General features: G+C 49.9%; 1 protein-coding gene across 3 annotated transcripts in view; it reads right to left on the reverse strand.

The window, feature by feature from the left end:
• Positions 1-27,391, reverse strand: part of ZNF423 (zinc finger protein 423) — a 408,064-nt gene that overhangs the window by 265,809 nt on the left and 114,864 nt on the right. For all 3 annotated transcript variants that reach the window (XM_064274145.1, XM_064274144.1, XM_064274146.1), the window contains exon 3: positions 7,304-7,504. In XM_064274145.1, the coding sequence (XP_064130215.1) occupies positions 7,304-7,504 (201 nt within the window). The remainder of the gene's footprint in view (positions 1-7,303; positions 7,505-27,391) is intronic.

The raw sequence follows: 27,391 nt of genomic DNA on the forward strand, positions 1-27,391 counted from the left end.
CTCCAGGCTTCAGTTGCCCAGTGCGTAAAATGGGGATGAATGGTAAAAACTAGTGCCTCCCTGCTGGGATCGTGGCGAAGCTCATGTATTGAGCACCACTGTGTGCCGGGTGACGGGCTAAGACGTATTAGGGGACAAGACTGACACAGTTCTTGTCCTCAGGAAGCTCAACCGTAGTGGGGAGACAGACTGTGACAACCACACGAAGTATAACTACAGAGCCTGGTGATGCTGGGGGCTCTGGGGAGGGGAGGCTTCAGAGAGCAGCCAGAGAGCTGCCAGGGGAGAGCGTTCCAGGCAAAGTAGGCACTTCGTAGTGCATGCTCAGTAACCAAGTGGGTTGGGACCATCCATGGGTGGCTCAGTGGGAGAATTCTTGCCTTCCATGCAGGCGACCTGGGTTCAATTCCCGCCAAAGTACCTCATGTGCAGCCACCACCCAAATGTCACTGAAGGCTTGTGTGGTGCTCTGATGCTGAATAGGTTTCAGCAGAGCTTCCAGAGTAAGACGGACTAGGAAGAAAGGCGTAGCAATCGACTTCCGAAAATCGGCCCATGAAAACCCTGTGGATCACAATGGTCAGATCTGCAACCCACCATGTGAATGGTGCAGGACCGGGCAGCATTTCATTCTGTTGTGCACCGGGTCCCCGTGAGTCATGGGCCAACTTGGCGACAGCTCACAACAACATCGGGACCTCAGCACATGCTGCAGAGTGAAGAAGGAAGTATCTGCTCACATCTGTCGCAGGCACCGGACCGCGAGCCCTCGAAGGCGGCGGGGACCTTGTCTGGCTCAGGGCTGCCCCTCTGTGCCCAGCAAGGAGCCTGGCCTGAGTCGGAGATCAGAGAACAGTCGCTGAACTGAAGGCACCAACGCTGGACTCCAAACTATCTTAAAGGCGATGTCCATTCCCTGGAGCAAGCACCTGGAGCCCGGAGTCAGAAAACTCAGTCTTTCTAAAGACATCCCATCTGTCTCTCTGACCTATCGTGAAAAACCAAACCATGTTGGCCAGCCCTTTAGTGATGGGGCCAATGACCTCCAAAAGTGGTCAGGCGCCCCAGCCCTCGGGACCCATGGCACTCCAGTAGTGGCCCCTCATGGAAGCCCTGCTGACGGCCTGCGTCTGACACAATCAGGAGTGTCATGAGGAAAGTGGGTCTGAGACGGTTTGGCAGTGCAGGCCGAGCACCTGAATGTCCTCAAGCTATCAGGCTCATTAACTGGGCCGAAGCATAGGCCAGTCTAAATCACAGGACATCCTGCAAGGGCAGTATTTCTACCAGGAGCCTGCTTCAATGAGCACATAAAAAAGGTTTGGAATCAGCCCCTGGGTAAATCAGACCTTTTCTACCTGTTTCTACGGCACCCCAGGCCATTCCCAGAGACAATTCTAAAGAAGCTGAAGTCTACCAGGCTTCCAGAAGATGATGAAAAGCACCCCTGCAACCACTTAGAGAACCCAAATTTGCTCAGCCAACACTTCACAAATTGCATCAAGATACACTTCAGCTCACTCCCTCTTCCTCCATTATTTGAGTCAGTGGGACCTGAACTAATGGGTGCTTCCTAGCACCAACAATGCAGACAGCCACCACCAATCCTTTGGCCAATTCTTGACTTTGTATCCACAAATGATGCATCCATTAGGAACGGGCAAGCCTGTCACTCCAAGTCAGCCTTTGTCTAACCCATTACAGAAATCCTTATCCACTGGTGTATCAGCCTATTTAATGTCTTTATAATATACGAACACAGCTTTATCCCCTTGAATATTGCTGTGTAAAACATGGAGAAGACAATGCGGCAACACGGGAACCCATTCAGAAAATGTTAAGTGATGAATACGGAATACAAAATGGTACGTGCTCTCAACTGCAAGCATGTAAACATTTGTTATCCCATGGACAAGAGACTGTAGGGAAACAAAGAAAAATCAAACAGTTGTTGGGAGCGTGAGAATCGACAGAGTGGATTGGATTTTTGCTAGCTTCATTTCATGTCATGAAGATGCAATGTTTGATAGCTTGTGGGTTTAAGGTTGTGGTTTCTCTGTGGTCACAAATGAGAGAAAGAAGTATGACAGGACTTGATGGGGCTGTGGAGTCTTAAGTCTATGTTTCAACAACTTTTCTGGACCCAACACTGGCCCTCCTGCTCAGGGGTCTGGGGAGACTCCTTCTCAGGCTCCCAGCTGGAAATGAAGGGTCCTTCAGTGCAGAGAGGCTCAGGGCTCCAAGTGGGAGGTTCTTCCTTATAAACACCAACACCACCATCAGGCTTGAGGCTGTCCCTTCCATAGGGGGCACATCCCTTACCTCAAAAGTCCCCAAACTTCACAGCTGACAATTCCCACCAAGGGTCACTTCTTCGGGTTCACAAGAGTCAAACATCTGAGACAGAAGTTCATGGTGCCCAAAGAAAAGGGGCAGAAATATCAGTGGAAGGCTGCATGCATTCTGGGGGACTTGACAGAGCTTCACAGACACAGGGAGCTCATCTCCCTGATTCTCATGTGTCTTGGTCATCTAGTGCTGCTGTAATAACAATACCACAAGTAGATGGCTTTAACAAAAAGAAGTTTATTCTCTCACAGTCCAGTAGGATAGCAGTCCACATTCAGGGCGCCGGCTCCAGCGAAAGGCTTTCTCCCTCTGTCAGCTCTGGAGGAAGGTCCTTGTCATCAGCCCTCCCTTGGTCTGGGAGCATCTCAGGTCCAAAGGACACACTCTGCTCTCAGCACTGCTTTCTTGGTGGTATGAGGTTCTCCCTGTCTCTCTGCTTGCTTCTCTCCTTTATATCTCAAAAGAGATTGGCTTAAGACACTATCTAATCTTGTAGATCTCATCAATATAACTGCTGCTGATCCATCTCATCAACATCACAGAGATAGGATTTACAACACAGAGGGAAATCATAACAGATGACAAAATGGTAGACAATCACACAATACTGGGAATCATTACCTAGTCAACTTGACAGACATTTTGGGGGGACACAATTCAACCCATGACACCATGGATCAAGGCACTGCCCCCCCCCCAATGCCACAGAATGACACAGAGCTGAGAGGGTACACTGCAGAAGCAGGTCTAAGAAGGGCCACATTCAATATTGTTGTTGTTAGTCACCGTCGAGTTGACCGACTCATGGAGACCCCATGTGTGCAGAGCTGAACTGTTCCACAGCATTCTCAAAGCTGTGACCTTTTGGAAGCTGATCACTGGGCCTGTCTTCCAGGTGCCTCTGGGTGTGTTTGAACTGCCAACCTTTTGGCTAGTAATCGAGCACTTAATCATTTGTGCCACCCAGGGACCCATTCAAGACTATCCCCACAGGAACACCTGCCACCACACCCACCACACAGCCCTCCTCTCAAAATGCTGACCTGCTTGGACAGGCCGAACTTCCTAGGACATGTCTGGTTGGGAGGGACATGCCACCGCCACCTTTCAGCAGTGACCATCTCTTCAGGAGACAAATGTTCACACCAAGGCCCACGATTCCACAAGGAGCAAACAACATGATCAACAGGTAGCACCACCCTCAGGTCCCAAACTGAACAGCCAGGAGGCCCAGGCATGCAGGCAAACCCTTCCTCTGAACCAGGCTCACTTGTTCTTTCAGAAACATAGCCAGCCTCAGCTCTGCCTTGGCCCTTTCTGCAATGACCTTTGTTGAGTGGTTGAGTATCCGTACTTCCCTCCAGAGTGTAAGCTCCATAAGAGCATAAATGTCCACCTGTGTGGCCCCAGCCCCCAGTGCAGTATTCGAGGCTTCTACTGAATAACCAGCTGGTGAGCATCAGGCAGACCCACGAGCCTGGACTGGGAGAGCCGGCTCTTGTATTACTATATGGGTTCCAAACTTTCAAAGCAGAAGCTAATTTTCAAACAACATCTTATGCTCAAGCCCAATGTATAACAGACTTTTTTTTGTTTGTTCGTTTACTTCTGTTTGAAGGAATCTTGATGGTGCAAACAGTTAAGCATTCTGCTGCTAATTGAAAGGTAGATGGTTCTACTATCCAGCAACTCTGCAGGAGAAAGGCCTGGCGATCCGCTTTTGTAAAGATTACAGCCCAGCAAGGTCAGCACGACTGGACTAAACTAAAAGCAAAGAAGTTTCCTGAATAAATGGAGGTTTATTCAAAGGCCAGCGTAGCAGGGGCGGGGGTTTGGGGATCATGGTTTCAGGGGACATCTAAGTCAATTGGCATAATAAAATCTATTAAGAAAACATTCTGCATCCCACTTTGGAGAATGGCTTCTGGGGTCTTAAACACTAGCAAGCAGTCATCTAAGGTGCATCAATGGGTCTCAACCCACCTGGGGCAAAGGAGAATGAAGAACACCAAAGACACTGGTGATTATGAGCCCCTGAGACAGAAAGGACCACATAAACGAGAGACTTCATCAGCCTGAGACCAGAAAAACTAGATGGCGCCCAGCTACAACCCATGGCTGCCCTGACAGGGAACACAACAGAGAACCCCTGAGGGAGCAAGTGAGCAGTGGGATGCAGACCCCAAATTCTCATAAAAAGACCAGACTTAATGGTCTGACTGAGACGAGAAGGACCCCAGAGGTCATGGTCCCCAGACCTTCTGTTAGCCCAAGAAAGGAACCATTCCCAAAGCCATCCCTTCAGACAGGGATTGGACTGGACTATGGGATAGAAGATGATACTGGTGAAGAGTGAGCTTGTTGGATCAAGTAGGCGCATGAGACTATGTTGGCATCTCCTGTCTGGAGGGGAGATGAGAGGGCAGAGGGGGTCAGAAGCTGCCGAATGGACACAAAAAGAGAGAGTGAAGGGAAGGAGTGTGTTGTCTCTTTAGGGGGAGAGCAATTAGGAGTATATAGCAAGGTGTATATAAATTTTTGTATGAGAGACTGACTTGATTTGTAAACTTTCACTTAAAGCACAATAAAATTTTTTTTTAAAAAAATTACAGCCAAGAAAATCCTATGGGGCAGTTCTACTCTGTCACATGGGGTCCCGATGATAAGTCACAATCGACTCATCGGCACACAACACTTCTGGTTGGAGTGGGTGCAGACCCCCTCAGGCTGGCAGGCCCCAACACCCACCCCCACATGCAAATACAATACCCCCAAAGACCCCTCGGGGAACCCGGTTTGAAAACCACTGCAGATCAAGGGTGTGGAGGTGTCCTAGACAGTGAACTGTTTTAAATAATAGGCACACAATTCTCAGTGGTTTATTCCGTGGTTGGACAATCCTCAGAACCCAAGTGGGGAGGGGATGGATAATTCCTCACATGTCTCATCCTTGTCAGGGAAACTCCCAGACTGGGCCACACATTTACCGGGGGACTGGGGATATTCCTGGCTTTTGTGTCCCCATGGGGGTCCTTAGTGGGGTCACGCTAGGAGCAGTACAGGCGGACACCACCCATATCGATCAGCAAGGCTGGGGACCCCGCAAACCAGCTGCCATGGATTTCAGCTCTGAGACTGATGAGAGGGCTCTGCCATTGGAAAGAGTCCTTCCCAAGACCGAAGCACAACTGGCTACCATTTTACTTCCCGCACAGACCCCGGCATACAGCTCAAAGGCTCACACTTTTCCTTCTCTACCTTGAAACATGGACTTTCGCCACCTTTCTCAAAATGGCATTTAAGAGACATGAATATCTCCCTTATTCTGAAGATTTGGAGGAAAGGGCAGCCTGAGTTACAACAGGGTGTGGTCTCAGGTCAAGAGCTGCAGAGATCCTGCGGAGCCCTGCTTTAATGAACAGATGACAGTGGGATGTTATTTTACATTTAGAAAATAAAGAGAATAGGTTTTAATTACCAGATCGATTAACTAATTGTTTTTAAAGTAAACGACACTATTCTTTTTCTTTTGTAGTTAAGATTCCACCTCAATTCTTGGCTAAATCAAGAAACACCTCAAACTGGATGAGAGTCAACAACCCAGGGTCCTGAAGAGGTCCTGGCTCAGCCACCAAATGTTATGTGACCTTGGTCAATCAATCAACTTTGCATCTGAAACTTTGGTATTTCCTTCTGCGAAATGAGGGGACTAGAGAAGCTAGCCTCACAGGTCCCCTCCAGTTCTCATTCTAGGATTATAAATTAACCATCACCTTTGCCTCTCGTTGAAACATCAGAAATTCCAAATGACTGAAATTTGGATTACTGAGCCCCAAATAGTCTAAAACTGTTAAGAGTCCTCTTGGGTATGTTGTTTTGGTATCTGCTCCCCCCAGAGGTTGAAATGGGACTTGATCCAGCCAAGGCTGTGCAGGCATGGACACCACTAGAGGGAAAGTCATAGTAGTTCCTCAAACATTTGGCTTTCAAACTTCCAAGGGGCAGGAGAGGCAGGGGAAATGAGAGCTTTAGGCCCCAATTTCCTTTCTATCAGCAAACTTACTCCCAAAACAGGAACTAACTTTAATACGTGACAGGTCCCCTTTGGAATACTGGTCTGAAATTTCATACCCTCTCCCCACAAACCAGTATCCAAAGGGTTTCATCAACAGCCATGGTGGGAAGGAGGCCTTCAGGTGGCTGTGTAAGGAACACAGATGCCCCAGACTCCCTGTTCCACACATCTCAGAGCCCAGAAACCTGTCAGCCCCTTTTTGCCAACCAAGTGAAAGATGCCCTAGAGTATGGCTGCCACACCCCAGGGAGTACATATGCCTCCCCTCACCCTGTGTGTCCCCTAGATGGACACACACAACTGGTGACATCTTAAATTGCTCCTGCTAAAGGTGTGGCCTTGCACACCTTCTCAGGAGCACCCAGGAAATGGAGACTAGGGCTACAGTCACATCTAGAAACAGGGGGCCAAGCATCGAGGTGGAACTGGGTCCCCCTCTGCATGGCCTTTTCTTGGGCCTCTGAAATCCTTCCCGTCACATCACAAGCCCTGCTTCAAAGCTCACTCCTTCATGCAGCTTGCCACACTTAAGCTGTTTAACATTGCACTAACAACCTCTTAATTGCTGGATTTCCAAAAACCCTTTCAGAAATGCAGGGTGCAAACCCACCCACTTCCAGCCCATGCCTTATGGGGTGCACTTTGGGGCAGGATATGCTGAGGGTGCCTCCACTTAATTCCTATCTTTCAGAAAGCCATCGCGTTTATTTTTAATTTTATTTAAAAGCAGATGCAGGGTACCCAAGACACCACAATAAAATGACATTAACTGTAAAATTACATTATTAATTCTTTAATCTCACTTGAGGCTTCAAGCTGTTGCTATGTCCAATTATCCATGTAACCACCTGTCAGAATCCCGGTGCTACTTAGCATTACCTCCAGGACAGCGGTGGGCCCGGTGGTCCGTCAGGTCTGCCAGAGACTCGAAGTCCTGCTGACAGTGATCGCAGGTGTAAATTGACTCGTCCTCCATGTCTTCATCGTCCTCATTTCTCTCCTCTTGACTTGTCACACTGTTCCTGTCTTCCAGCGCACAGCTGGTTTTCCGGTCACACTCCGGCTCTCCTTCTAGGCCTCCTGCCAACAGGAAGAAAACAGTCTGTGTCAGCTGATGGGGGCTTGGGAAGGGGTTTTAAAAGAATCGTCCAGCATTTATTAAGATACATTTAATTACTCCACCACCCAGGGTCCATTATTCTTGACACCTCTCAGAATATTAATATATATATTTTTTGTGATGCGTGGTGCCATAATTCTCAACTAGATTCTTTAATTCTTGGTGCAAACCTTCTAGGTGGGTTTCCTGTCATCTTCCCTGTGTGCATGGGTGCTGGGGGTCATGACCCACCAGGGAGGCGAGGCCATCTTGGCATTTCATTTCCTAAACACCCAGCTCTGCTCCACATGTCTCCTGGGCCTCCTGGGCTTTCCTCTGCTCCTAGCACATCTATAATTTTGGCTTTCCCCACAGCCTTGAAATTTAGAGCTGGGAACCCTTTTAGCCACGTTCGCCCTCTGCACAAGCCTCCCAGCACAGTGGTGTTGGCTCGATTCTTTGCAAAGAGTTCCCAACTCTGGAATAAAGGGAGCACAGGTGTTTGAAGGACCACGGATGTCAAATCACAAGCTTACAATGCATCTAAGCCCTCCACCTGTGACCTGGTGTCAGCCTAGAGATTGACAATCAGCCTTGGGATCATTCAACCAACTTCTTTAAAATCCTACAATACACTCGGCACTGTCTGTGACCATGATAAGATACCTTGTGTCTGTGTAGCGTTCTGAGGTTTTTCAAAGCCATGCTCACATACACATGGCCCCATTTCACAGTCTTGGACATCCTCGAGCTGAAAGGAGCTCAAGAGATGCAGTGGTCCAGGCCCCCGCCCCCAGAGAGGGGCAACATTGTTATTCCCATTTCACAGATGAGGCAGCTGGCATCCAGCTGGGGAGAACAGCATACCCATGCCCTGAAGGGGCTTAAGTCATATTCTGACACCCTGCCTAGTACGCTTTCCTGAACTCTTGTGGGGAATGAGCACAACCTCAATCTTAGAGACTCATAGGACACATGAAGAAACCGTAAACCAAAGCACAAAAAAAAAAAAAACAAGGTAAATATCAATGATCCTAAAGAATGTCAGGGGATTAAATGTGTCCATCAAAATACAGAGACCCTTGGACTGAAAACCAGGAAAAACAGATCCACCAGTCCAGACACTAGCACCACTCTCTAAATCAAAGAAAGATCTCTGTTACCTGCAAAGATATTTGTGCAAAAATTTACGCATATGCAAAAGCATGTGCTTATGTGCGTGTACACGTGTATATGTGTATGTGTGTACACGTGTATGTGCATACACATGTGTGTGTACACGTGTGTGTGCACACATAAGCACATAACATTGCAGTTAGAGAAAAAGGCTTTGACACACAACCTTTAAACCCCAGCGGGTGGTCACCAAAGCAAGGAAGAGAGAAGCGAAACTAAGAATGCATCTGATTCAAGGTGGAAACCACAGTCCTATAAATATTTCAATTTAGAAACAGATAATGTTATAAAGGCTCCATTTCTCCCTGCCGCTCAGAAGAAGTACTTCCAAGCACCCGACATCAAGAACCTGGGAGCACAAATCAGCTCATCGGAAAGCCAGCTGCCGCCTTGCGTGGCGGGGAACGTGGCATGACACGCTGCTTGGAACTGCACGAAGGCAGTAAAAATCAATGTTTCCATTTGTGGCCCATCAAAACATCTCTCTTCTTACCAATTAAGGGATGTACAATTTTTAGGTTCTTTTATTTTCAGAGCACGCCAACTCCCGGCAACACAGAAATCCCATTAAAAGCCAGGCAGCGCGTCTACCTCAGGAAACCTGACCAGCTGCTGCAGCAATGGCCAGAAACAGAAAGCTAAGAAATGAGAAATATCGTTTGGAGCCTTCAGTATTATAATTCACCACACAACCATGGTTGCACAGTCAAGCGCCTGTCTCTGAAATTCCTAGTTTACAGTCTCTTCCTTTAATAAAAAAAAAATGTTCGTAGGGGGAAAAGGGGGCCGTAATTCTGGCTTTGTCTGCTGTATGGGCTCTCTAGACAATAAGTTACACTCAGCACCATGCTCATGCTACTTTACTTAACACACAATTTAATAGACATATTTAAATTATCCCCTGGTTATTTTTTTACGTATTTACTTGGCAGCACTTTCTGTAATAGCTCATCTAATCCACTACTGGAACCACAAACATCACAATGCATTTGATCTCTTTAAATCTGGTACATCCTGTTGGCTCGGGAGTAGATAAATCAGAATGTCAACTCTCGGGTTTTTATAAGGCAAAAACCCATAAAGTCATCCAAGAGCATAAATCTGTTTTAAGGAACTGTCACCTCCTCTGCCACTGTCGGCTAATGGGGAGGCACGGTGGCTGTGCAGAAAGGGGTGGGGGGGCCAGAGGCTGCAAGCTCAGGGCAGGTAGAGGGGAGTTGGCATGGGTGGCTCATCTGACCCACGGGAAGGTGAGCCAGACAGAGAAGATTCAGAGGCCTGAAGATGTTTGGGGGAGCGGGACCTCCCTGCAGACCTAGTCCCCAGGTACCCTCTGCCACCTCCACAGAATCAGGATCTCAAGTATAGGAACCTCATCCTGGGCCAGATTTTACTTTTTGCTGGGTGCTTTCATGCCCAGCAGAATCCGAGTCTTACAACAGGAACCAAATGGTACTATTTCCCCATTTGCTGATGAGAATACTGAGGCTCTGAGGGCTCACTCCAACCACGCAAGGAATCGAGTCTACACGTTCTGGTGCTGTGGTCCCTGAGTGGTGCAAATGCTTAATGCACTTGACTGCTAACTAAAAGGTTGGAGGTTCGAGTTCACCCAGAAGTGCCTCAGAAGAAAAGCTTGGCAATCTACTTCCAAAAAATTAGCCATTGAAATCCTGTGGAGCACAGTCCTACTCTGACACACAAGGGGTCACCATGAGTTGGGGTCAACTCTAAGTCAGCTGGTTTCCATTCTGGTGTTAGCAGCATGCCCTTCCTGCTAGCCCTCAGACTAGGGGCAAGAGCCCTGAGGGTACCAGTCCTCTCCAGAGCGCTCTCTGGGGCCCTTTATTTTAAGGGTCCACCCGGAGCAGTTGCTCGTAAGCCCTTGAATGAGCCTTCCCTACCCCCTTGACCCAGCTCCATCTAGTTAGGAGTGACCCAAGTCCTACCCGTGTCCACCCCAAGGCCCCTGATGGTCCCCACCTGATGCTGGAAGTAGCCTGAGGGAGCGGTAGGGGGCAGAGCCCAGAGACACCGCCCACCCCAAGTGTCGGCACCTGGCGTGTGAACTGGGCCCCACATGGACCCAGGGACCGACGAAGCAAAGTCGCAGCTGAGGAGAAGGTTTCTAGCTCATTTCTTCTGCTGAGAGCTCCGAGGGCTGGGAAGGACTTCCCGAAATGGGGCTGGCTGGCTCCTTTCCCTCCAACCCCACCTCAGTCCTCTTGGGGGCTATCTGGAGCACCTCGAAGCTGAGCTCACCCAGGGAAGACCCACACTAAACAGTTTCAAATCTGGGCCCTCTCCCTTGTGACCCATGCGTGGGGATGGGAAACTATATTGGCCTCTCCCTTCAGGCAACAAAGCTCCCCAACACCGACCTCACACGGGACAATCCAATCCCCACATCACCATCCAGCGCTCAGGCACCCACCAAAAGTGGCTCACGCAGTTATTCAGCCCCTACAGTATGCCAGGCACCTTCCAAGTACCTCACATACATAACCTCCCACAGCCAGCCAGGCAGCCCTGTGAGAGGGCACCATCACACCCCCTTTCTCCAAGCAAGAAAACAGCTGTGAGGTGACCAAGCTTAAGCAAAGCCACACAGAGAGGTGTCGGGACCAGGTGTCAAGTGCAGTCAAGTCTGACTCTTGACCACTGTGCACCACTGCCTCCCCACAGCAGAGACTATGCGAAACATGAGCCGGGAAACTCGTAACCCACTTCAAAGTCACCTGTAGGGTCCTCGCCACAGCCCACAAAGTCCAGAAAGATCTCTGCTGACTTCTCTGCTCCCTCTGCTCACACAGGCCTCTTTTCAGTTCCTTCAACTGCCCAGTGAGTTCTGCCAAAGGCTTCACACACCTGTTCCCTGCCACAAAGGTTCTCATAACTCTCCACTCACCCACCGGCCTCCCCCACAGCCTCCCCTACAGGCTCACCCACAGGCTCCCCCACAGCCTCACCCACAACCTCCCCCACAGCTGCACCCACAGCCTCCCCCACAGCCGCACCCACAGGCTCCCCTACAGCCGCACCCACAGGCTCCCCTACAGCATTCCCCTAAGGCCTCCCCCACAGCCTCCCCCACAGCCGCACCCACAGGCTCCCCCACAGCATCACCCTAAGGCCTCACCCTCAGCATCAACGGCAGTTTGTTGGTGGTGGTGTTGTTAGCTGCCATCAAGTTGGCCCCCGACTCATGGCAACCCCACACACAACAGAACCAAACACTGCTGGGTCCTGTGCCACCCCCATGATCACTTGCAGATCAGACCAATATCGCCAGGCCTTTCTTCCTAGCCCGTCTTAGCCTGGAAGCTTTGCTGAAACATGTTCAGCAACATAGCAACATGCAAGCCTCCACTGACAGATGGGTGGTGGCTGTGCATGAGGTGTGTTGGCCGGGAATTGAAAGTGGGCCTCCAGTATGGGAGGGGAATCCTACCCCTGAGCCGCCACTGCCCTTAAAAAATTCTTTCTCCATAGCACCTCCCCTTTGCCCTCAGGGCCCTCGGCACCATGTGTAACCATGCTTCTGTGGGCTCATTTTTTCACTCTGTCTGCAAAGATGGCCGTAATACCACCTCCCATCCCGCTGCTCTTCTGGAGTAAGACCTGCACCCCCGCTCCCATCAAGAAAAGGGTCTGTCTTAGCTCCCTCAGGCTTCTGTAACACCATAAATCAGGGAGCTTCTAAGAACAGGAACGTGTTGTCTCATAGTCTGGAGGCTGGGAGTCTGAGCCTGGGGTGTCAGCTGTGTTATTCTGTCTCAGGGCTCTGACCAAAATGTCCATGCCTCTCTCCCATCTTCTGGTGTCTCCAAGTCTTCCCTGGCTTGCAGCTGCAACGTCACATGGCACCCTTCCTCTGCATCCCCGTCTCTGTGTGTCTTCTCTTTTATAAAGACACCGGTCGTATGGGATCAGGACCTACCCTTCTCCAGTGAGATCTCAATTTAACTGATAACATCTCCAAAGACTATTTCCAAACAAGGTCCTGTTCACAGATACCAGGGGTTAGGACTTCCACATATCTTTTTGAGGGGACACAATTCAATCCAGAATAGTGTCTAATTCCCTGGCACAGTGCCCCTCTGGGCTGGCTGATTTTAATGACTTACTTGACCAATAGACTGCTGCGGAAGTGACATTCTGGGACCACAGAGGCTAGGTCAGAAGAAGGCTTGCAGCTTCCATTGGGGTTTCCTTGTCTCTTGGGAATCTGTCCCTTGGAACCCAGCTACCACACTATGAAAAGCCCGAGTCACATGGAGAAACCACATACAGGCGCCCCAGTCAACTGCCCCACCAAGTCCCCAGATGCCAGCACCCACCACCAGCCACAAGAGTGAGCCATCTTGGACGTCTATCCTGGCTGCGCCTTCAGATGACAGCAGCCCCAACTAGCATCTGACCATAGCTGTCTGTGACCCCTCAAGTGATACCACCAACTGAGCCCCATCAGAACCCACAAGACCGTGAGAAATGATAATAACTTGTGGCTTTAAGCCATTAAGGGAGCACTGGTGGCACAGTAGTTAAGCACTCGGCTGCTAACCAAAAGGTCAGCAGTTCAAATCCACCAGCCACTCCTTGGGAGAAAGATGGACATTCTGCTTCCATAAGAGTTACAGCCTTGGATACCCTACGGGGCAGTTCTCCTCTCCTACAGGGTCGACTATGAGTCAGAAATGACTTCACGACAATGAGTCTGGTTTGGTTTCTTTTAAGTGGTTAAGTTTTGGAATGGTTTGTGACACAGTGATAACTAGAAATGCCCCACCACCACCACCACCAACTGTGAGCTCCATGAGGCTGCATCTCTTTTTGCTCAGTACTGTCTCCCCAGCCCTGGTACGGAGACGGACACACAGCAAGGATGCAGAAAGTGCTGAATGAATGAATGAATTGGTTTCAAAGAATCAGGTCTCTGCATAGCCCCACTGTGGGGGGAACTACAGTGTTCTTTATTGCCTGATGATAAGTATTAGGTTGAATCATATGAAGCTGTCATTTTTTGTAGGTCAAAAAAGTCGAATATTGGCAATCTTGAACGGCTCAACCTAATGCATAACGGAGCAGCTCTGTCCCACCAGTTTCTTCCCAAAACCAGGAGGCTGAGGGAACACCTATACCAGCACACCCCATTACACTACACCCACTGCACCCCAGAATCCCTGAGCCCAAGATACGGGCTGGGGGAAGCTTTCTATGAGCAAAGAGCAATAACGACACTTTCAGCCTTCATCACTTTTCCTAGAAAGTAGGGGATTTCCCCACCCCAGGTCTAACCAGTCCCACAGAGCCACTGCCCTTGACAAAGCTTTCATTCCAGGACACAATATGAGATGGCAGCGGGACCCTGCAGGAGGGGGTCTATGCTAAGGGATGCTTAGAGACAAGTGCCCCACATCCTTGATTGAGGGGCAGCAGAGACCTTGTCAGGAGTGGAGGGAGGTGGCCCAGCCTGCTCCACACCCTGAGGTGATGCTGACCACGCCTTGAGCATGTGTTGGTGCTATTTGCTTACATCACCCAGTTTCGATCGTCACGGGAACCCTATGAGTAGACAGCTGATATCCCCACTTTGCAGACGGGGAAACCAAGGCTCAGAGATGCAGGACCACAGGCAAGGAAGGCCAGAGCCTGGATTTGAACCCAGGTCTTCTGACTCCAGATCCTTACTCTCAGCCACTACCTGGAAGGGCCAAGAGGGAATGCTTGTGACAGGGCTGGGCAGGGACAGTTGGCCGAGCCCAGTGCCAGGAAAAAGGGAAAGGGGAGAAACCCAGAGGGCCAGGCTGCCCCAGGCTGCCAAGTCTGAGAGCAGGACACTTCCTACCTTCTCAGCAAGTCTCCTTGAGCCCATGAGTCCGACTGTCAGGCCTGATGCCCTCCAGAGGGCCAGCTGAGAGAGGCTCAGCCAGAGGACAGACAGTATTTCTTCCCTCTAGGCCCAGCCCCCAGCCCCCAGCCCCAATCCCTGCCCCCAGCCCCCAGTCCCAACCCCGGCCCCCAACCCCCAGCCCTTGGCCCTCAGTTCCAGCCCCCAGCCCCTAGTCCCTGCCTCCAAGCCCTAGTCCCTGCCTCCACCCCCCAGCCCCCAGGTCCCAGCCCCCAGGTCCCAGCCCCCAGTTCCAGCCCCCCAGACCCCAAGCCCCCAGTTCCAGACCCCAGCTCCCAGCCCCCAGCCTCTGGTCCCAGGCAGCAGGAGGGTCAGAGACAATCTCACTGAGAAGGCTGCCTCTTCTCTTTCCTGGGAGTACCACGGAAATCAGCTGGCCAGCAGGGAGCCCTGGGCACCCTGGGATCCTCCAAGGAACTATGGGGGGTGCTGTCTCTGGGGATCCCAAGAATATTGAATATACCATGGACTGCCAGAAGAACGAACAAATCTGTCATGGAAGAAGTACAGCCAGAATGCCCCTTGGAAGCAAGGATTGGCAAGACTTCATCTTTCATACTTTGGACATGTTATCAGGTGGGACCAGTCCCTGGAGAAGGACATCGTGCTTGGTAAAGCTGAGGGTCAATGAAAAAGAGGAAGACCCTCAACAGAATGGACTGACACAGTGGCTGTAACAGTGGGCTCAAACATGGCAATGATTGTGAGGATGGCGCAGGATCAGGTAGTATTTCGTTCTGTTGTACTTAGGGTTGCTATTAGTCGGAAGTGACTCAACGGCACCTGACAACAGGTGTCCCACAAATACTGCTGGACAGACACACAATTCTGCCTCCCCAGAGCTGCTCAAGTGCAGAGCCAACCCACAGAGGCAAAGAGAGACAGCAGCTCCCAGCCCAGCATGCCCAGAGCCAGCTCTGAACTCTGGCAGATAAGGAAGGAGCAGAAAGAAAGGATGTCAGGAGGCAGGGAGAAGGAGCAGGGAGGGGGCAGAAAAAGCAATCTCAAACACCCCTCTCCAAAAAGAAAAACTATATTTTTCCGGAGAGTAGTTAGCGTGTCCTTCCTCCAAGCCTTATCGTCTTAATAAAGCTGATCTCGCCGTGTGCAGTAATGGAGAACAGTTGGACAAAGCCACACTGGAACCACGGAAATTGTGCGCTGTTCCCTCCTCGTGACCTCCTGAGGCTGTGGCCATTCCGCCCTCCCCCTGCTGCCATGTTCCGTCTCTGATGGCTGCTGGGAAGGAAGAGGTGAAGAACAGGGCCGGGGCAGGCAGGGCGGGAGGATGGTGGGCAGCACAGGGCACTCAATAAATCTGGCTAATTGTGGCCAGTGCCACAGCCTGGCACTCCTAATTACTCCAGTCCCAGAGCAGAGGTCAAGGCTGTCACTGTGGGGCGGACAATCTGGACACCTCTGGGTCCCCATACTCCATCTGTAAATTAAGGCGTGGATGGGGGCAGCCGTTTGAAGACAGTGCTCCAGTGACTTGCTACTGTGCCAAGGGCAGGCCCAGGGCCCGGCCCCAGACTGGCCACATCCATGCTGCGCCTGCTGAGGAAGGAGGAGCCCGTGGGAGAAGAATAGGGAGCAGGGGAGAGGTCTGAACCCCCAAAGGCAGAACGAGTGGCCAGGCTAAGGGACCGTGGCTGGGGTCAAAGGCAGACAGAGAGGACGCTGCTGCCGTCGCTGTGGGGTGGGCAAGGTGGACACATCTGCACCAACACCCCCCCGCCCCATGCCCCATCTGTAAATTAAGGCGTGGACGGGGGCAGCCGTTTGAAGACGGTGCTCCAGTGACTTGCTGCTGTGTCAAGAGCAGGCCCAGGGCCTGGCCCCAGCCAGGCCACATCCACGTTTAGGCCCTGTGCTGACTGCTTCAAACCTGGGCTCCGCAGCACAGGGATTGGCAGATTCTGCTGTCAACTAAGAAGGTTTACAAAAGTTCACCCACTTCAAGTCCATTCCTATGTGACCACAGGTCTGCGCTCCGAATCTTCACTTCCCCAGGCCAGCCTCCCTGACCTCCCCCACAGCTGAGACTCCTCCTTTCCCCCCACCCCAGAGGCTCACTGGGCCCCTCTCCTTCCTGCTCTGTCACAGCCCTGTGCTCTATTTGGGGAGATTCACTGTTCCCTGGGCAAGGGGGCAAGCTCTAGGCAGAAGGGTCAAGGCCAACCGTATTCCCTTGCTCCCCACCTCAGCAGCACCCAGGCTGGCACACAGCAGGTGCTCAATGACTATTTGTTGAATGAATGGATGAACAAAGCAGTCTGGAAGGGTCCTTCCCACAGACCCAGCCATGGATCTGTACATCTGTGGATGGGAGAGGGGGGAGATAAAGCCAGGAACAAAACCCCAGGACTGCCCACGCCCCAGGACATGAAGTCAAAAGGCTTCCTGCCCTTGGTACCCAGACATCGGCCCAGCTTCCCAGGGCTCCAGTGTAACCTGGAGGTCAGCTGCTCCCCCACCTCATGACCCCCCAGCCCCTGGAAGGCCTGGGAGGTACAGAACCCCTCTCCCTCCAGCCATAGCAGAGAGGCTGCGTAAAGCCTCTAAAAGCTAAGGAGTTGCCAGGCATGCAGACAGCCTGGTGTGCGGCTGCGTTCCGGGGATGCTGAAGTGGTGCCTGGAGAAAAGGAGCGTGTGGATGGCGTGCTTCTCACCATGTTGCTGCCACTGAGGGGAAGCCACGTGGTGACACACTTGACTCCCAAGAGGCTGGCTCCGATCACGCCCTCATCCAGGCACGCCCCAGCGGGAGGGGTGGTGCCCCAGCCCACCTCCAAGGGCCCCAGGAGCGGAGGGCTTCTTCTAGGACTGTGGAGGTCTCCCTACCGCTTAGCCTCCTCCACTTGCTAATGTCAGCTGGCTTTCTGCCGATTTTCCTTCGTCCCCAAGAGGGTGTTTGGAGTCCCACAAGTGAGCTCTAAGGCATTCCAGGAAGTCTTCAGAAACCTGGGCTCCTAAAGCAGCTGACAGAACAAAGCCAACAGCCCAGGCAACACAGCATCCTCCACTCGACGTTTGAGGGGCCTCAGCAAGAACCCAGAAGGCCCTCAGAAGGGGACACCCTTCCCAGGAGACTGGACTGAGATGCGTTTGCACTCTCCAAGGAGAGCAGCCTGCTTGGTGGCCTTGGGCCCCCAGGGGTACCTTCCTACACAATCCGGAGCCCTCGGCAGAGATGAGGGGAGGGCTAACCACAGATCAAAGATCAAGTGGGCAGATGCAAAGGAAACTTCCAGAACCACCCCAGGGGCCTAGCCGCCCCCTCCACAATGGCCAATCTCCAAATGATCTATATGCATTCACATACCCTGCACCCCGCTCACCCCCGCCCCAGGCTCATCCTCAGACCATCACTTAACTCGGATTTCAAACTGCTGGCGATGTTCTTCAGTCAACATGAAGCAGAAACCTTTTATTAAATGCTGCTAATTTTTTATTGATCACACTGTGAATCACTTCATTTCCCATTACTGTAAATGTCTTCTATCAGGGCTCCGAGATTATACTTCTTTATTCAGTCTCAAGCAACTTGTCACTTTTAATCAGTTCTTTTGTTTCAGTATTGCTCAAAAATTAGAAAGCAGCTCTTTGTATCATTATTGCTTTCATTTAAAAAAAGAAAGTTTCCATACGCAAAAGGTTATTATACTTGGAATAAATATACACGGGTCAAATCCAAATGAAATTCCTCCCCGACTCTAACCAATTTGAGCGTTAGATTTTACAGTTTTTTTAGGTTTATTTTTATGGAAAGACTGTGTCCTAATTATTGCTCACGCTCTCCCAAAACACTTATGTTACTAAAGTGTGAAATGTCTTCTAACACAAAGACAGATCTCTGGGAAGTAATTACAGAAATGCATTCAGGGGCAACAATTCCATGTTAGCTGTCAGTAGCAGACGTCTTCTGAAAGGCACTTGTTATGAAGGAATTATCTGTGTTGCCATTGAAGGCGTGGCAGGCAAGCCCAAACTGAAAGACTGCATCCGACCCGAGTCATGGGCTCCCTCATCAAGGGTCAATTTAAGTCTAAATCATTACCTTGAAGACCAGCAAACCAGTACCTGACTGTCTATTGAGATGCACTGGAGCACAACGTGGCCTCCCCGTTCCCAGCGTGGTGCAATTACCCTGAGTCTCAAAAGGATTCTGCCAGGAGCTTGTCAAAATAGGGAGAGAGGAGGTGGCAGGGTGTCTATTAAATGCTAACTCATGTCACCAAACAGAATTTTCAAGAATTATAAATCGCCGAGATGCTTCACAGCTGACCCCTCTGAGTTAAGAAGAGCCCAGAATATTATCAGGAAAGTGCAAGAATTTGCAACACAGACAGGAAAGGACTCTGTGGGGAGCCCACGGGGACGTAGCTAAGGAGATGAGGACCCAGTGGGCTATATCCCCGACCACAGAACGTACAGCTGGGGTCTGGGTGGCCCAGTCAGCTCCATCTGGGGCAGAGAAACGAGGAGAGGTGAAGCAGCATTGGAGCATCTACAGAGATGCCAGGATTGTTGCCTGAACTTTGTCCCTAATTGCCTGCACACCCTGGGAGCCTCAGTTTCCCATCTTACAACATCCTACTTCAATGCTCTACTGAGTGGCTCCAAACAAAGAGGCAGTTTAGCCCCTCCTGCCCCGGGCCTCCCATCTGTAAAATGGCAAGTTTGCCTAGGAGCCAAGAAAGGGACCGCCTGGCATCTGGGTGGAGGGGGGAAGCAGAGGGAGAAGAGCAGAATACCTTCCTGGACTCAACGGGTCCCACAGGTTCTGCAGAGGTCTGTTGAGACCCCCAAGAGCCTTAGTTTCCTCAGCTCTAAAAAGGACAAGCTGAGGACACTACCCTGGATTGTGCTCACGAATCAAAGAGAAAAACAGAAGCCAAGGCTTTTCTGATCTGCTTCTTTCAGGACAATAATCAGGCAAAAGGGCTGCTTCCTCTCACAGGGTGGGACCCATCTGCCTGGGCAATGCTGGCAGCTGTCCTTCCCCCACCGAGGCCAGTCCTTCCAAACCCCTCATTAAGGCTCCCTTGGGGCTGGCCTCACCCCCAAGTTCCAGGGGTGCTGGACATATGGCAGGGATGGACATATGACCCAAGTGGGATAACTGACACAAAAACTTGAGATATTTCTGGAACCACTGGGAAAGAAACACTCCTTTCCTGAGAAGTTACCCAAAGTGAAGTCGACATCACGGAGAGCAGAGCCTACTGGAAAGGGTGTTGGAGCCACACAACCTTTGACCCAATCACTCCATGCTGAGGCTTTTGTACTAGAAAATTCTTACAGCGTGAGAATATTCACCGCAGAATTGTTTATAATAGCCAAAAAAAAAAAAAAAAAAATTAGAAAGTCTTTAAACATCCATGAACAGGAGAGTGATGGAAAAATTGTGGTACTTTTACGCAGTGAACACCATGGGGCAATCAAGATTAATGAAATAGAGCCACACGTATCAACACGGATTAATCTTCCACACATAATGACAAGAAAAAAAAGCAAGTTGCTAAAGGTAAAATATGGTAATAAAGTAAAATGTGACAATATTTATATAAAGTTTTAAAACATGTAAACAACATCAAAAAATATTTAGTTATCACTGAGATGTATTTCAAAATGAAACACATATTTTCCAAAGACATACAAATGGCCAACAGCACAAGAAAGGATGCTCATCCTTACAAGCCATTAGGGAAATGCAAATCAAAACCACAATGAGCTGTCACTTCACCATACCTAAGATTGCAATAATTTAAATTAAAAAAAAAAAAATTGTGTTTAAAAAAAAAGAAAGAAAAGAACAAGCGTTGACGAAAATGTGGAAAAATTGGAGCCCTTGTACACTGTTGTTGTTGTTGTTAGGTTCTGTTGAGTTGGTTCCAACTCATAGCGACCCCTATGCACAACAGAACGAAACAATGCCCTGTCCCACACCATCCTCACAACCGTTGCTATGCTTGAGCCCACTGTTGCAGTCACTGTATAGATCCATCTTGTTGAGGATCTTCCTCTTTTTCGCTGACCCTCTGCTTTACCAAGCATGCCGTCCTTCTCCAGGGACTGGTCCCTTCTGATAACATGTCCAAAGTATGTGAGGCAAAATCTCACCATCCTTGCTTCCAAGGAGCATTCTGGCTGTACTTGTTCTAAGACAGATTTGTTTGTTCTTTTGGCAGTCCATGGTATATTCAATATTCTTTGCCAACACCACAAATCAAGAACGTCAATTCTTCTTCAGTCATCCTTATTCATCGTCCAGCTTTCAGGTGCATATGAGGCGATTGAAAACACCATGGCTTGGGTCAGGGGCACCTTGGTCTTCAAGGTGACATCGTTTGCAGCAAATTTGCCCAATGCAATGCATCATTTGATTTCTTGACTGCTGCTTCCATGGGTGTTGATTGTAGATCCAAGTAAAATGAAATCCTTGACAACTTCAATCTTTTCTCCATTATCATGATGTTACCAGTTGTGAGGACTTTTGTTGTCTTTATGGTGAGGGGAAACCCTGGCGGCGTAGCAGTTAAGTGCTATGGCTGCTAACCACTTCGAATCCACCAGGTGCTCCTTGGAAACTCTATGGGGCAGTTCTACTCTGTCCTATAGGGTCGCTATCAGTTGGAATCGACTCAATGGCACTGGGTTTGGTTTTGGTTTTGGTTTATATTGACGTGTAATCCATACTGAAGGCTGTGGTCTTTAATCTCATCAGGAAGTGCTTCAAGTCCTCTTCACTTTCAGCAAGCAAGGTTGTGTCATCTGCATAAGGTAGGTTGCTAATAAGTCTTCCTCTAATCCTGATGTCCCATTCTTCTTCATATAGTCCAGCTTCTCAGATTATTTGCTCACAGATTTAACAGGTATGGTGAAAGTATGCAACCCTGACGCACACCTTTCCTAACTTTAAACCATCCAGTATCCCCTTGTTCTTGATTTATGTACAGGTTCCTCATGAGCACAATTAAGTGTTTTGGAATTCCCATTCTTCCCAATGTTATCCATAATTTGTTATGATCGACAGAGTCAAATGCCTTAGCATAGTCAATAAAGCACAGGTAATCATTCTGGTATTCCCAGCTTTCAGCCAGGGTCCATCTGACATCAGCAATGATATCCCTTGTTCCACGCCCTCTTCTGAATTCAGCCTGAATTTCTGGCAGTTTCCTGCTGATACACTGCTACAGCCGCTTTTGAATGATTTTCAGCAAAATTTTACTTGCATGTGATATTAATCATATTGTTCAATAATTTCCACATTCATTTGGATCACCTTTCTTGGGAATAGGCATAAATATGGATCTTGTCCATCAGTTGGTCAGGTAGCTGTCCTCCAGATTTCTTGGCATAGACAAGTGAGTATTTCCAGGGCTGCATCCATTTGTTGAAACATCTCAACTGGTATTCCGTCAATGGCCGGAAGCTTGTTTTTCACAAATGCCTTCAGTGCAGCTTAGACTTCTTTCAGAATCATTGGTTCCTGATCATGTGTTACCTCCTGAAATGGCTGAAAGTTGACCAAGTCTTTCTGGTAGAGTGACTCTGTGTATTCTGTCCATCTTCTTTTGATGCTTCCTGCATCGTTTAATATTTTCCCCGTAGAATCCTTCGGTATTTCAATTCAAGGCTTGAATTTTTTCTTTGGTTCTTTCAGCTTGAGAAATGCTGAGCGCGTTCTTCCCTTTTGGTTTTCTATCTCTAGGTCTTTGCACATGTCATCATAATACTTTGTCTTCTCAAGCCACCCTTTGAAATCTTCTGTTCAGTTCTTTTACTTCATGATTTTTTCCTTTTGCTTTAGCTACCCCATGTTCAAGAGCAAGTTTCAGAGTTTCTTCTGACACCTGTTTAGGTCTTTTCTTTCTCTCTTGTCATTTTAATGACCTCTTGCTTTCTTCATGTATGACGTCCTTGATGTCATTCCACAACTTGTCTGGTCTTAGGTCATTAGTGTTCAACACATGAAATCTATTCTTGAGATTGTCTGTCAGTTTGTCATACTGTGGGGGCTTGAGTGTTACTGTGATGCTGGAAGCTATGCCACTGGTATTCAAATACCAGCAGGGTCACCCATGGCAGACAGGTTTCAGCTGAGCTTCCAGACTAAGACAGACTAGGAGAAGGACCGAGCAGTCTACTTCTGAAAAGAATTAGCCAGTGAAAACCTTACGAATAGCAGAGGAATGTTGTCTGATACAGTGCTGGAAGATGAGCGCCTCAGGCTGGAAGGCACTCAGACAACGACCGGGAAAGAGCTGCCTCCTCAGAGCAGAGTCGACCTTAATGACGTGGATGGAGTCAAGCTTTCAGGACCTTCGTTTGCTGATGTGGCACGACTCAGAATGAGAAGAAACAGCTGCAAACATTCTTGTACGCTACCGGCGGAAATGAAAAACGCTGCAGCCGCTGTGAAAAACAATGCGGTAGTTTCTCAAAAAGTTAACCATAGAATCGCCATGTTGTTTTTGCTGGGTGTCATCAAGTTGATTTCAACTCATGTTGAGCCCATGTGACAAGTAGAACGGTCTCACAAGTTTTTCTAGGATGTAATCTTTATGGGAGGAGGTCACCAGCCAGGTCTTTCTCCCGCAGAACCACTGGGTGGATTCGACCTGCCAATCTTTCAGTTAGCAGCCAAGCACTTAACCCTTGCACAACCAGGACTCCTAGAATTACTGTATGACCCAGCAATTTCACTCCTAGGTCTATACCCAAGACTTGAAAACAGGGACTCAAACAGATAATTGTACACCAGGGTTCATTCCAGCAGACTCACTTAAGGAAGAGCCAGGGATTGCCTAGAACGCACCCCGGCCCCCTTTCACGAGTGCACATTGGATGGAAAAAATTTCTCCAACAATCTGTAGGATAGCATCTGATGGCTGGGCTAGGAAATCACACCAGGTGACATCAGCTTATCACTTGCTGCAGGCAAGATATGGCCACGGTTAGAGCTCAAGACACTTTATGGGAGTCTTGCCAGCAAAGATGTTTTCTAAGCCAGGGGAAGGAGGGAAGGTATGCTGATGGGCACCTACTGTGACCCCTTGTCCTGTGAGGTAGGTACTATTACCAGCCTCACTTATAGATGGGTCAACTGAGGTCCAGAGCGGGGAAGCCCACACAGCTGGAGGACAGCAGAGCAGGGAGCCCGATCCCAGCCTGATCTCCTTTCTGGCATGGATGCACTTCCCTAGTACACCAGGCTCTGAGCTCCTCTGGGGTTCACCCTCGTGGTGCAGAAAGAGGTGGACAGCCAAATCCAGGCCCTGCAAACACCAACACGACCACGACCACAACCTGGGGCTTTCCCACATGGGGAATGCTGAGTTACCATAGAGACCAGGTGCTCCCATCCCACCTCGAAGGTACTGAATGAAGACAAGGCAGATGGAGTATGAATGCAAGAACGTCACCTGCTTCTCAAGCCCAGGTACCACCCAGGAAGGTGGCCAACCAGCACCAAGGTCCACCAAAGATTGGGGCTCAGGGAGTGAGGTCCCAGCGGAGCCTCAGCTAAGGAGGGTACAGAGGCCCAGGGAGAAGATGCAGAAGCCAAGAAGCACCCAGCCAGGGGCTCTGCCTGTAATCCAACAGGTACCCACTTCCCACCTTGGGACCAATGGTCCCATCCTGGCAGTCCACGGCCCCACCTCGCCTTCCCCTCAGAGCTGGTTCTGCTTTTCTGGGTATCTTTCTTCCCCACAAAAATGGCACTTCACTGTTAGGTTACAAAGATAACAGACACTCGTGAGGAAGGTACAAGTCAGGCCGAAAAGTATAAAAAAACAAGTAAAAGTCACCTGAGATCTGCCCCCGGAGACTAAACACTGTCACCATGCTGGTGAACAAGGTCTCCACATCCCCTTCTCAACTGCAGGCCAACTCAGCAATGGTTTTCTGAGAACTGGATCCTGAGCCACAGGCTGGTCTGTAAACTTTTTACACTTTGTTCCACTAACCCTGTGCCATGGACATCTCTTCCAGGGGCCATTTTTAGAGTGTGCCTTTAACGTTCCCTCCAGGGGAAAGTCACAATTTACAGTTAAATATGAATAGGGCCCAGTAATGAACTGGGAGGGATGCACACTTTTTTAATCTTCGAAAAGGTTTCCTTGGTTTCCAAATGGGTTCACCTCAGGAGTGGGCAGTCCAAAGGACCACCTATATCAGCACCACCTGGAGCGAGAGCCAACCCTTCTGAAGGCTGGGCCCAGAAATCTGCATTTTAAGGAGCCTCAGTCCCTCCATCCCCATCCTGATGTTGTCAGCTGTCAGCCCGACTCATGGTGATCAATGCATGGTGGCCAACCCGTGGAGACCAACCGGTGGTGACCGCCTCATGGTGACTGCCTCATGGTGACCAAACGGTGGCAACCGATGTGTGGTGACCAACATGCGGTGTCCAACTCATGGTGACCAACTGGTGGTGAAGACACGCAGTGACTACCTCATTGTGACTCTCATGGTGACCACCTCATGGTGACCAACACATGGTGACCACGTGCACAGCAGAACAAAAGGCTGCCCGATGCTACGCCATCCCTTCCACCCATCGGTCAGGGATCAGACCACTACGATCCACAGGGTTTTCACTGGCTGATTTTTGGAAGTAGATCCCCAGGCCTTTCTTTCTAATCTGTCTTAATCTTATGGCGGCTGTGCATGAGACGCGTTGGCTGGGAATGGAATCCAGGCCTCCTACATGGGAGGCGAGGATTCTGCCGCTGAACTACCACTGGCCTAGTGTCTTTAAAATATAACTGAAATGATAATACTTCTCCAACATAGTTTTTCAATGACCACACTGGGCCAGAAAGGCTGAGAGTGGCTCCCAAGAAAAGGGACATCATGGGGTCAGGTCTGCAGGGTGGTGTGCCCCCAGGTGCTATGCCTTCCTCTCACCTCCTTTCCTGGCCCTACACTTCCCATCCCACCCATGCAGCGGCCACAGAGCATAAAGGAGCCCGAGGAGGAGAGTTTGGGCCGCTGACTTTGAAGGGAAGTAGTCAGCTCATGATCCTGCTAGGTGATCCATGACCCCCGTCTCTGGGTGTCAGTTGCATGTGTGCACATGCATGCACACGTGTGCAAACACATGAACACACATGTACTCACTCTTCACTCTCCTGCCTCTTCCTCACACCCACTGATCCCGAGGAAAGTTTGGGAAATTCCTAGTCTGGAAATCCTTAGCTGCAGCTTCCCCCCATCCCTTTGCTTCTCCACAAATAACAAAGCAGGTTTTCCCCTCTTAGGCGTAAAACTGGGATGCTTCCTGGGTTTTGTCACAAACAACTAAACTCGGGCCCAGAAACCATCTGTCCCGGCCTCAGGTCATTGCCACCCTCCAGGGCCAACACAGGAGGGTTTCCAAGAAGCCCCTGGATTCTTCTGTTCTTGGGGGAGCCCAGGTGGGGAAAGTGAGCTGGATGTTTCTGGGAAGAAGGTCCTCAGGGAGACAGCTTCCTCTCTGCCAGCTGCCAGTGCTGAGTCACATAAGGCAGCACACCGGCCACAAGGAGGGCCGCAGCCCCAGAGCAAGGCTTCCACACTCTCCAGGAGACACAGCAGTGTTAAAGACACTCTTTGCCTCCATCTCTTTGTTCAGAAAATACTTACTGAGAACTTAGGATGTGCTAGGGCCAGTCCTAGGATGGAGGGGAGCAAGACGGGTATATCCCCTCAGGGCGCACCCCTGAACAGACACTCAAGCAGAGAAACGAAATCACCTCTGCAAGTGATAAAAGAGGCAGGTGAGGGCACCTGGGAAGGGCCAGCTTCAGCTTGTGGTCAGGGAGGTGAGGAGGCTGCTGGAACCAAGACACAACCATTCTGAGGAAGGAGGGCACAAAGGAGTCTGAGGTGACAGAGAACCCAGTGCATTCCAAGAACCAGGAACAAAACAGAGGCCGGCATGGCCACACCTGGAGCAGGGAGGGCAAGATCTGAGGGCACTTGAGGCCTGAAGAACCCGGTTGTTTTGTGACCTGCCACCGAGTCGGCCCCCAAACTCATGGTGACCCCACACAAGAGGAATGAAGTGAAACACTGCCCGGTCCTGCGCCATCCCCATGATCGGTTGCAGATCGGACAGTTGTGCAACATTGAAAACATTATGCTGAGAGAAATAAGTCAAAAACAAAAGAGTTTTCATTGGCTGGTTCTCAGAAATAGATCCCCAGGCCTTCCTTCCTAGTCTATCTTAGTTTAGAAGCTCCACTGAAACCTGCTCGACATCAGAGCAACACGTGAGACTCCACTGACAGACAGGTGGCAGCTGTGCACGAGATACATGGACCGGGAATCGAACCCAGGATTCCTGCATGGAAGGTGAGAATTCTACCACTGAACCACCACTGCCTCCACAAGAATCTCACAAAAAAAACCAAATCCACTGCCATCGAGTCATGTCGATTGCAACTCGCAGCAACCCTGCCGGGTAGGGTAGAACTGCCCCATAAGGTTCCGGGGCCTTTTGGCAGAAGCAGACCGCTACGTCTTTCTCCTGCAGAGCACCTGATGCCTTCAAACCTCTGACCTTTCAGTTATCAGCTGAGTGCTTAACGACTGTGCCACCAAGGCTCCTTGAAGAACTGATACGTGCCATCAAATCCTTAGACAGAAAGTGACTAAAAAGAGCCCCTCAAGAAGGAGGCTGCAATCAGCGTAAATATCTTGATTTAAGGCAAATGTGAAAAATCCATACTAATGACAATCTGAGAGCCTCCATGCCTGGTGAAATCTTCCTGGCATCCACCTGCAA

This window comes from Loxodonta africana, chromosome 21 (genome assembly GCF_030014295.1).
Source record: "Loxodonta africana isolate mLoxAfr1 chromosome 21, mLoxAfr1.hap2, whole genome shotgun sequence".
Classification (NCBI taxonomy): Eukaryota; Metazoa; Chordata; class Mammalia; order Proboscidea; family Elephantidae; genus Loxodonta; species Loxodonta africana.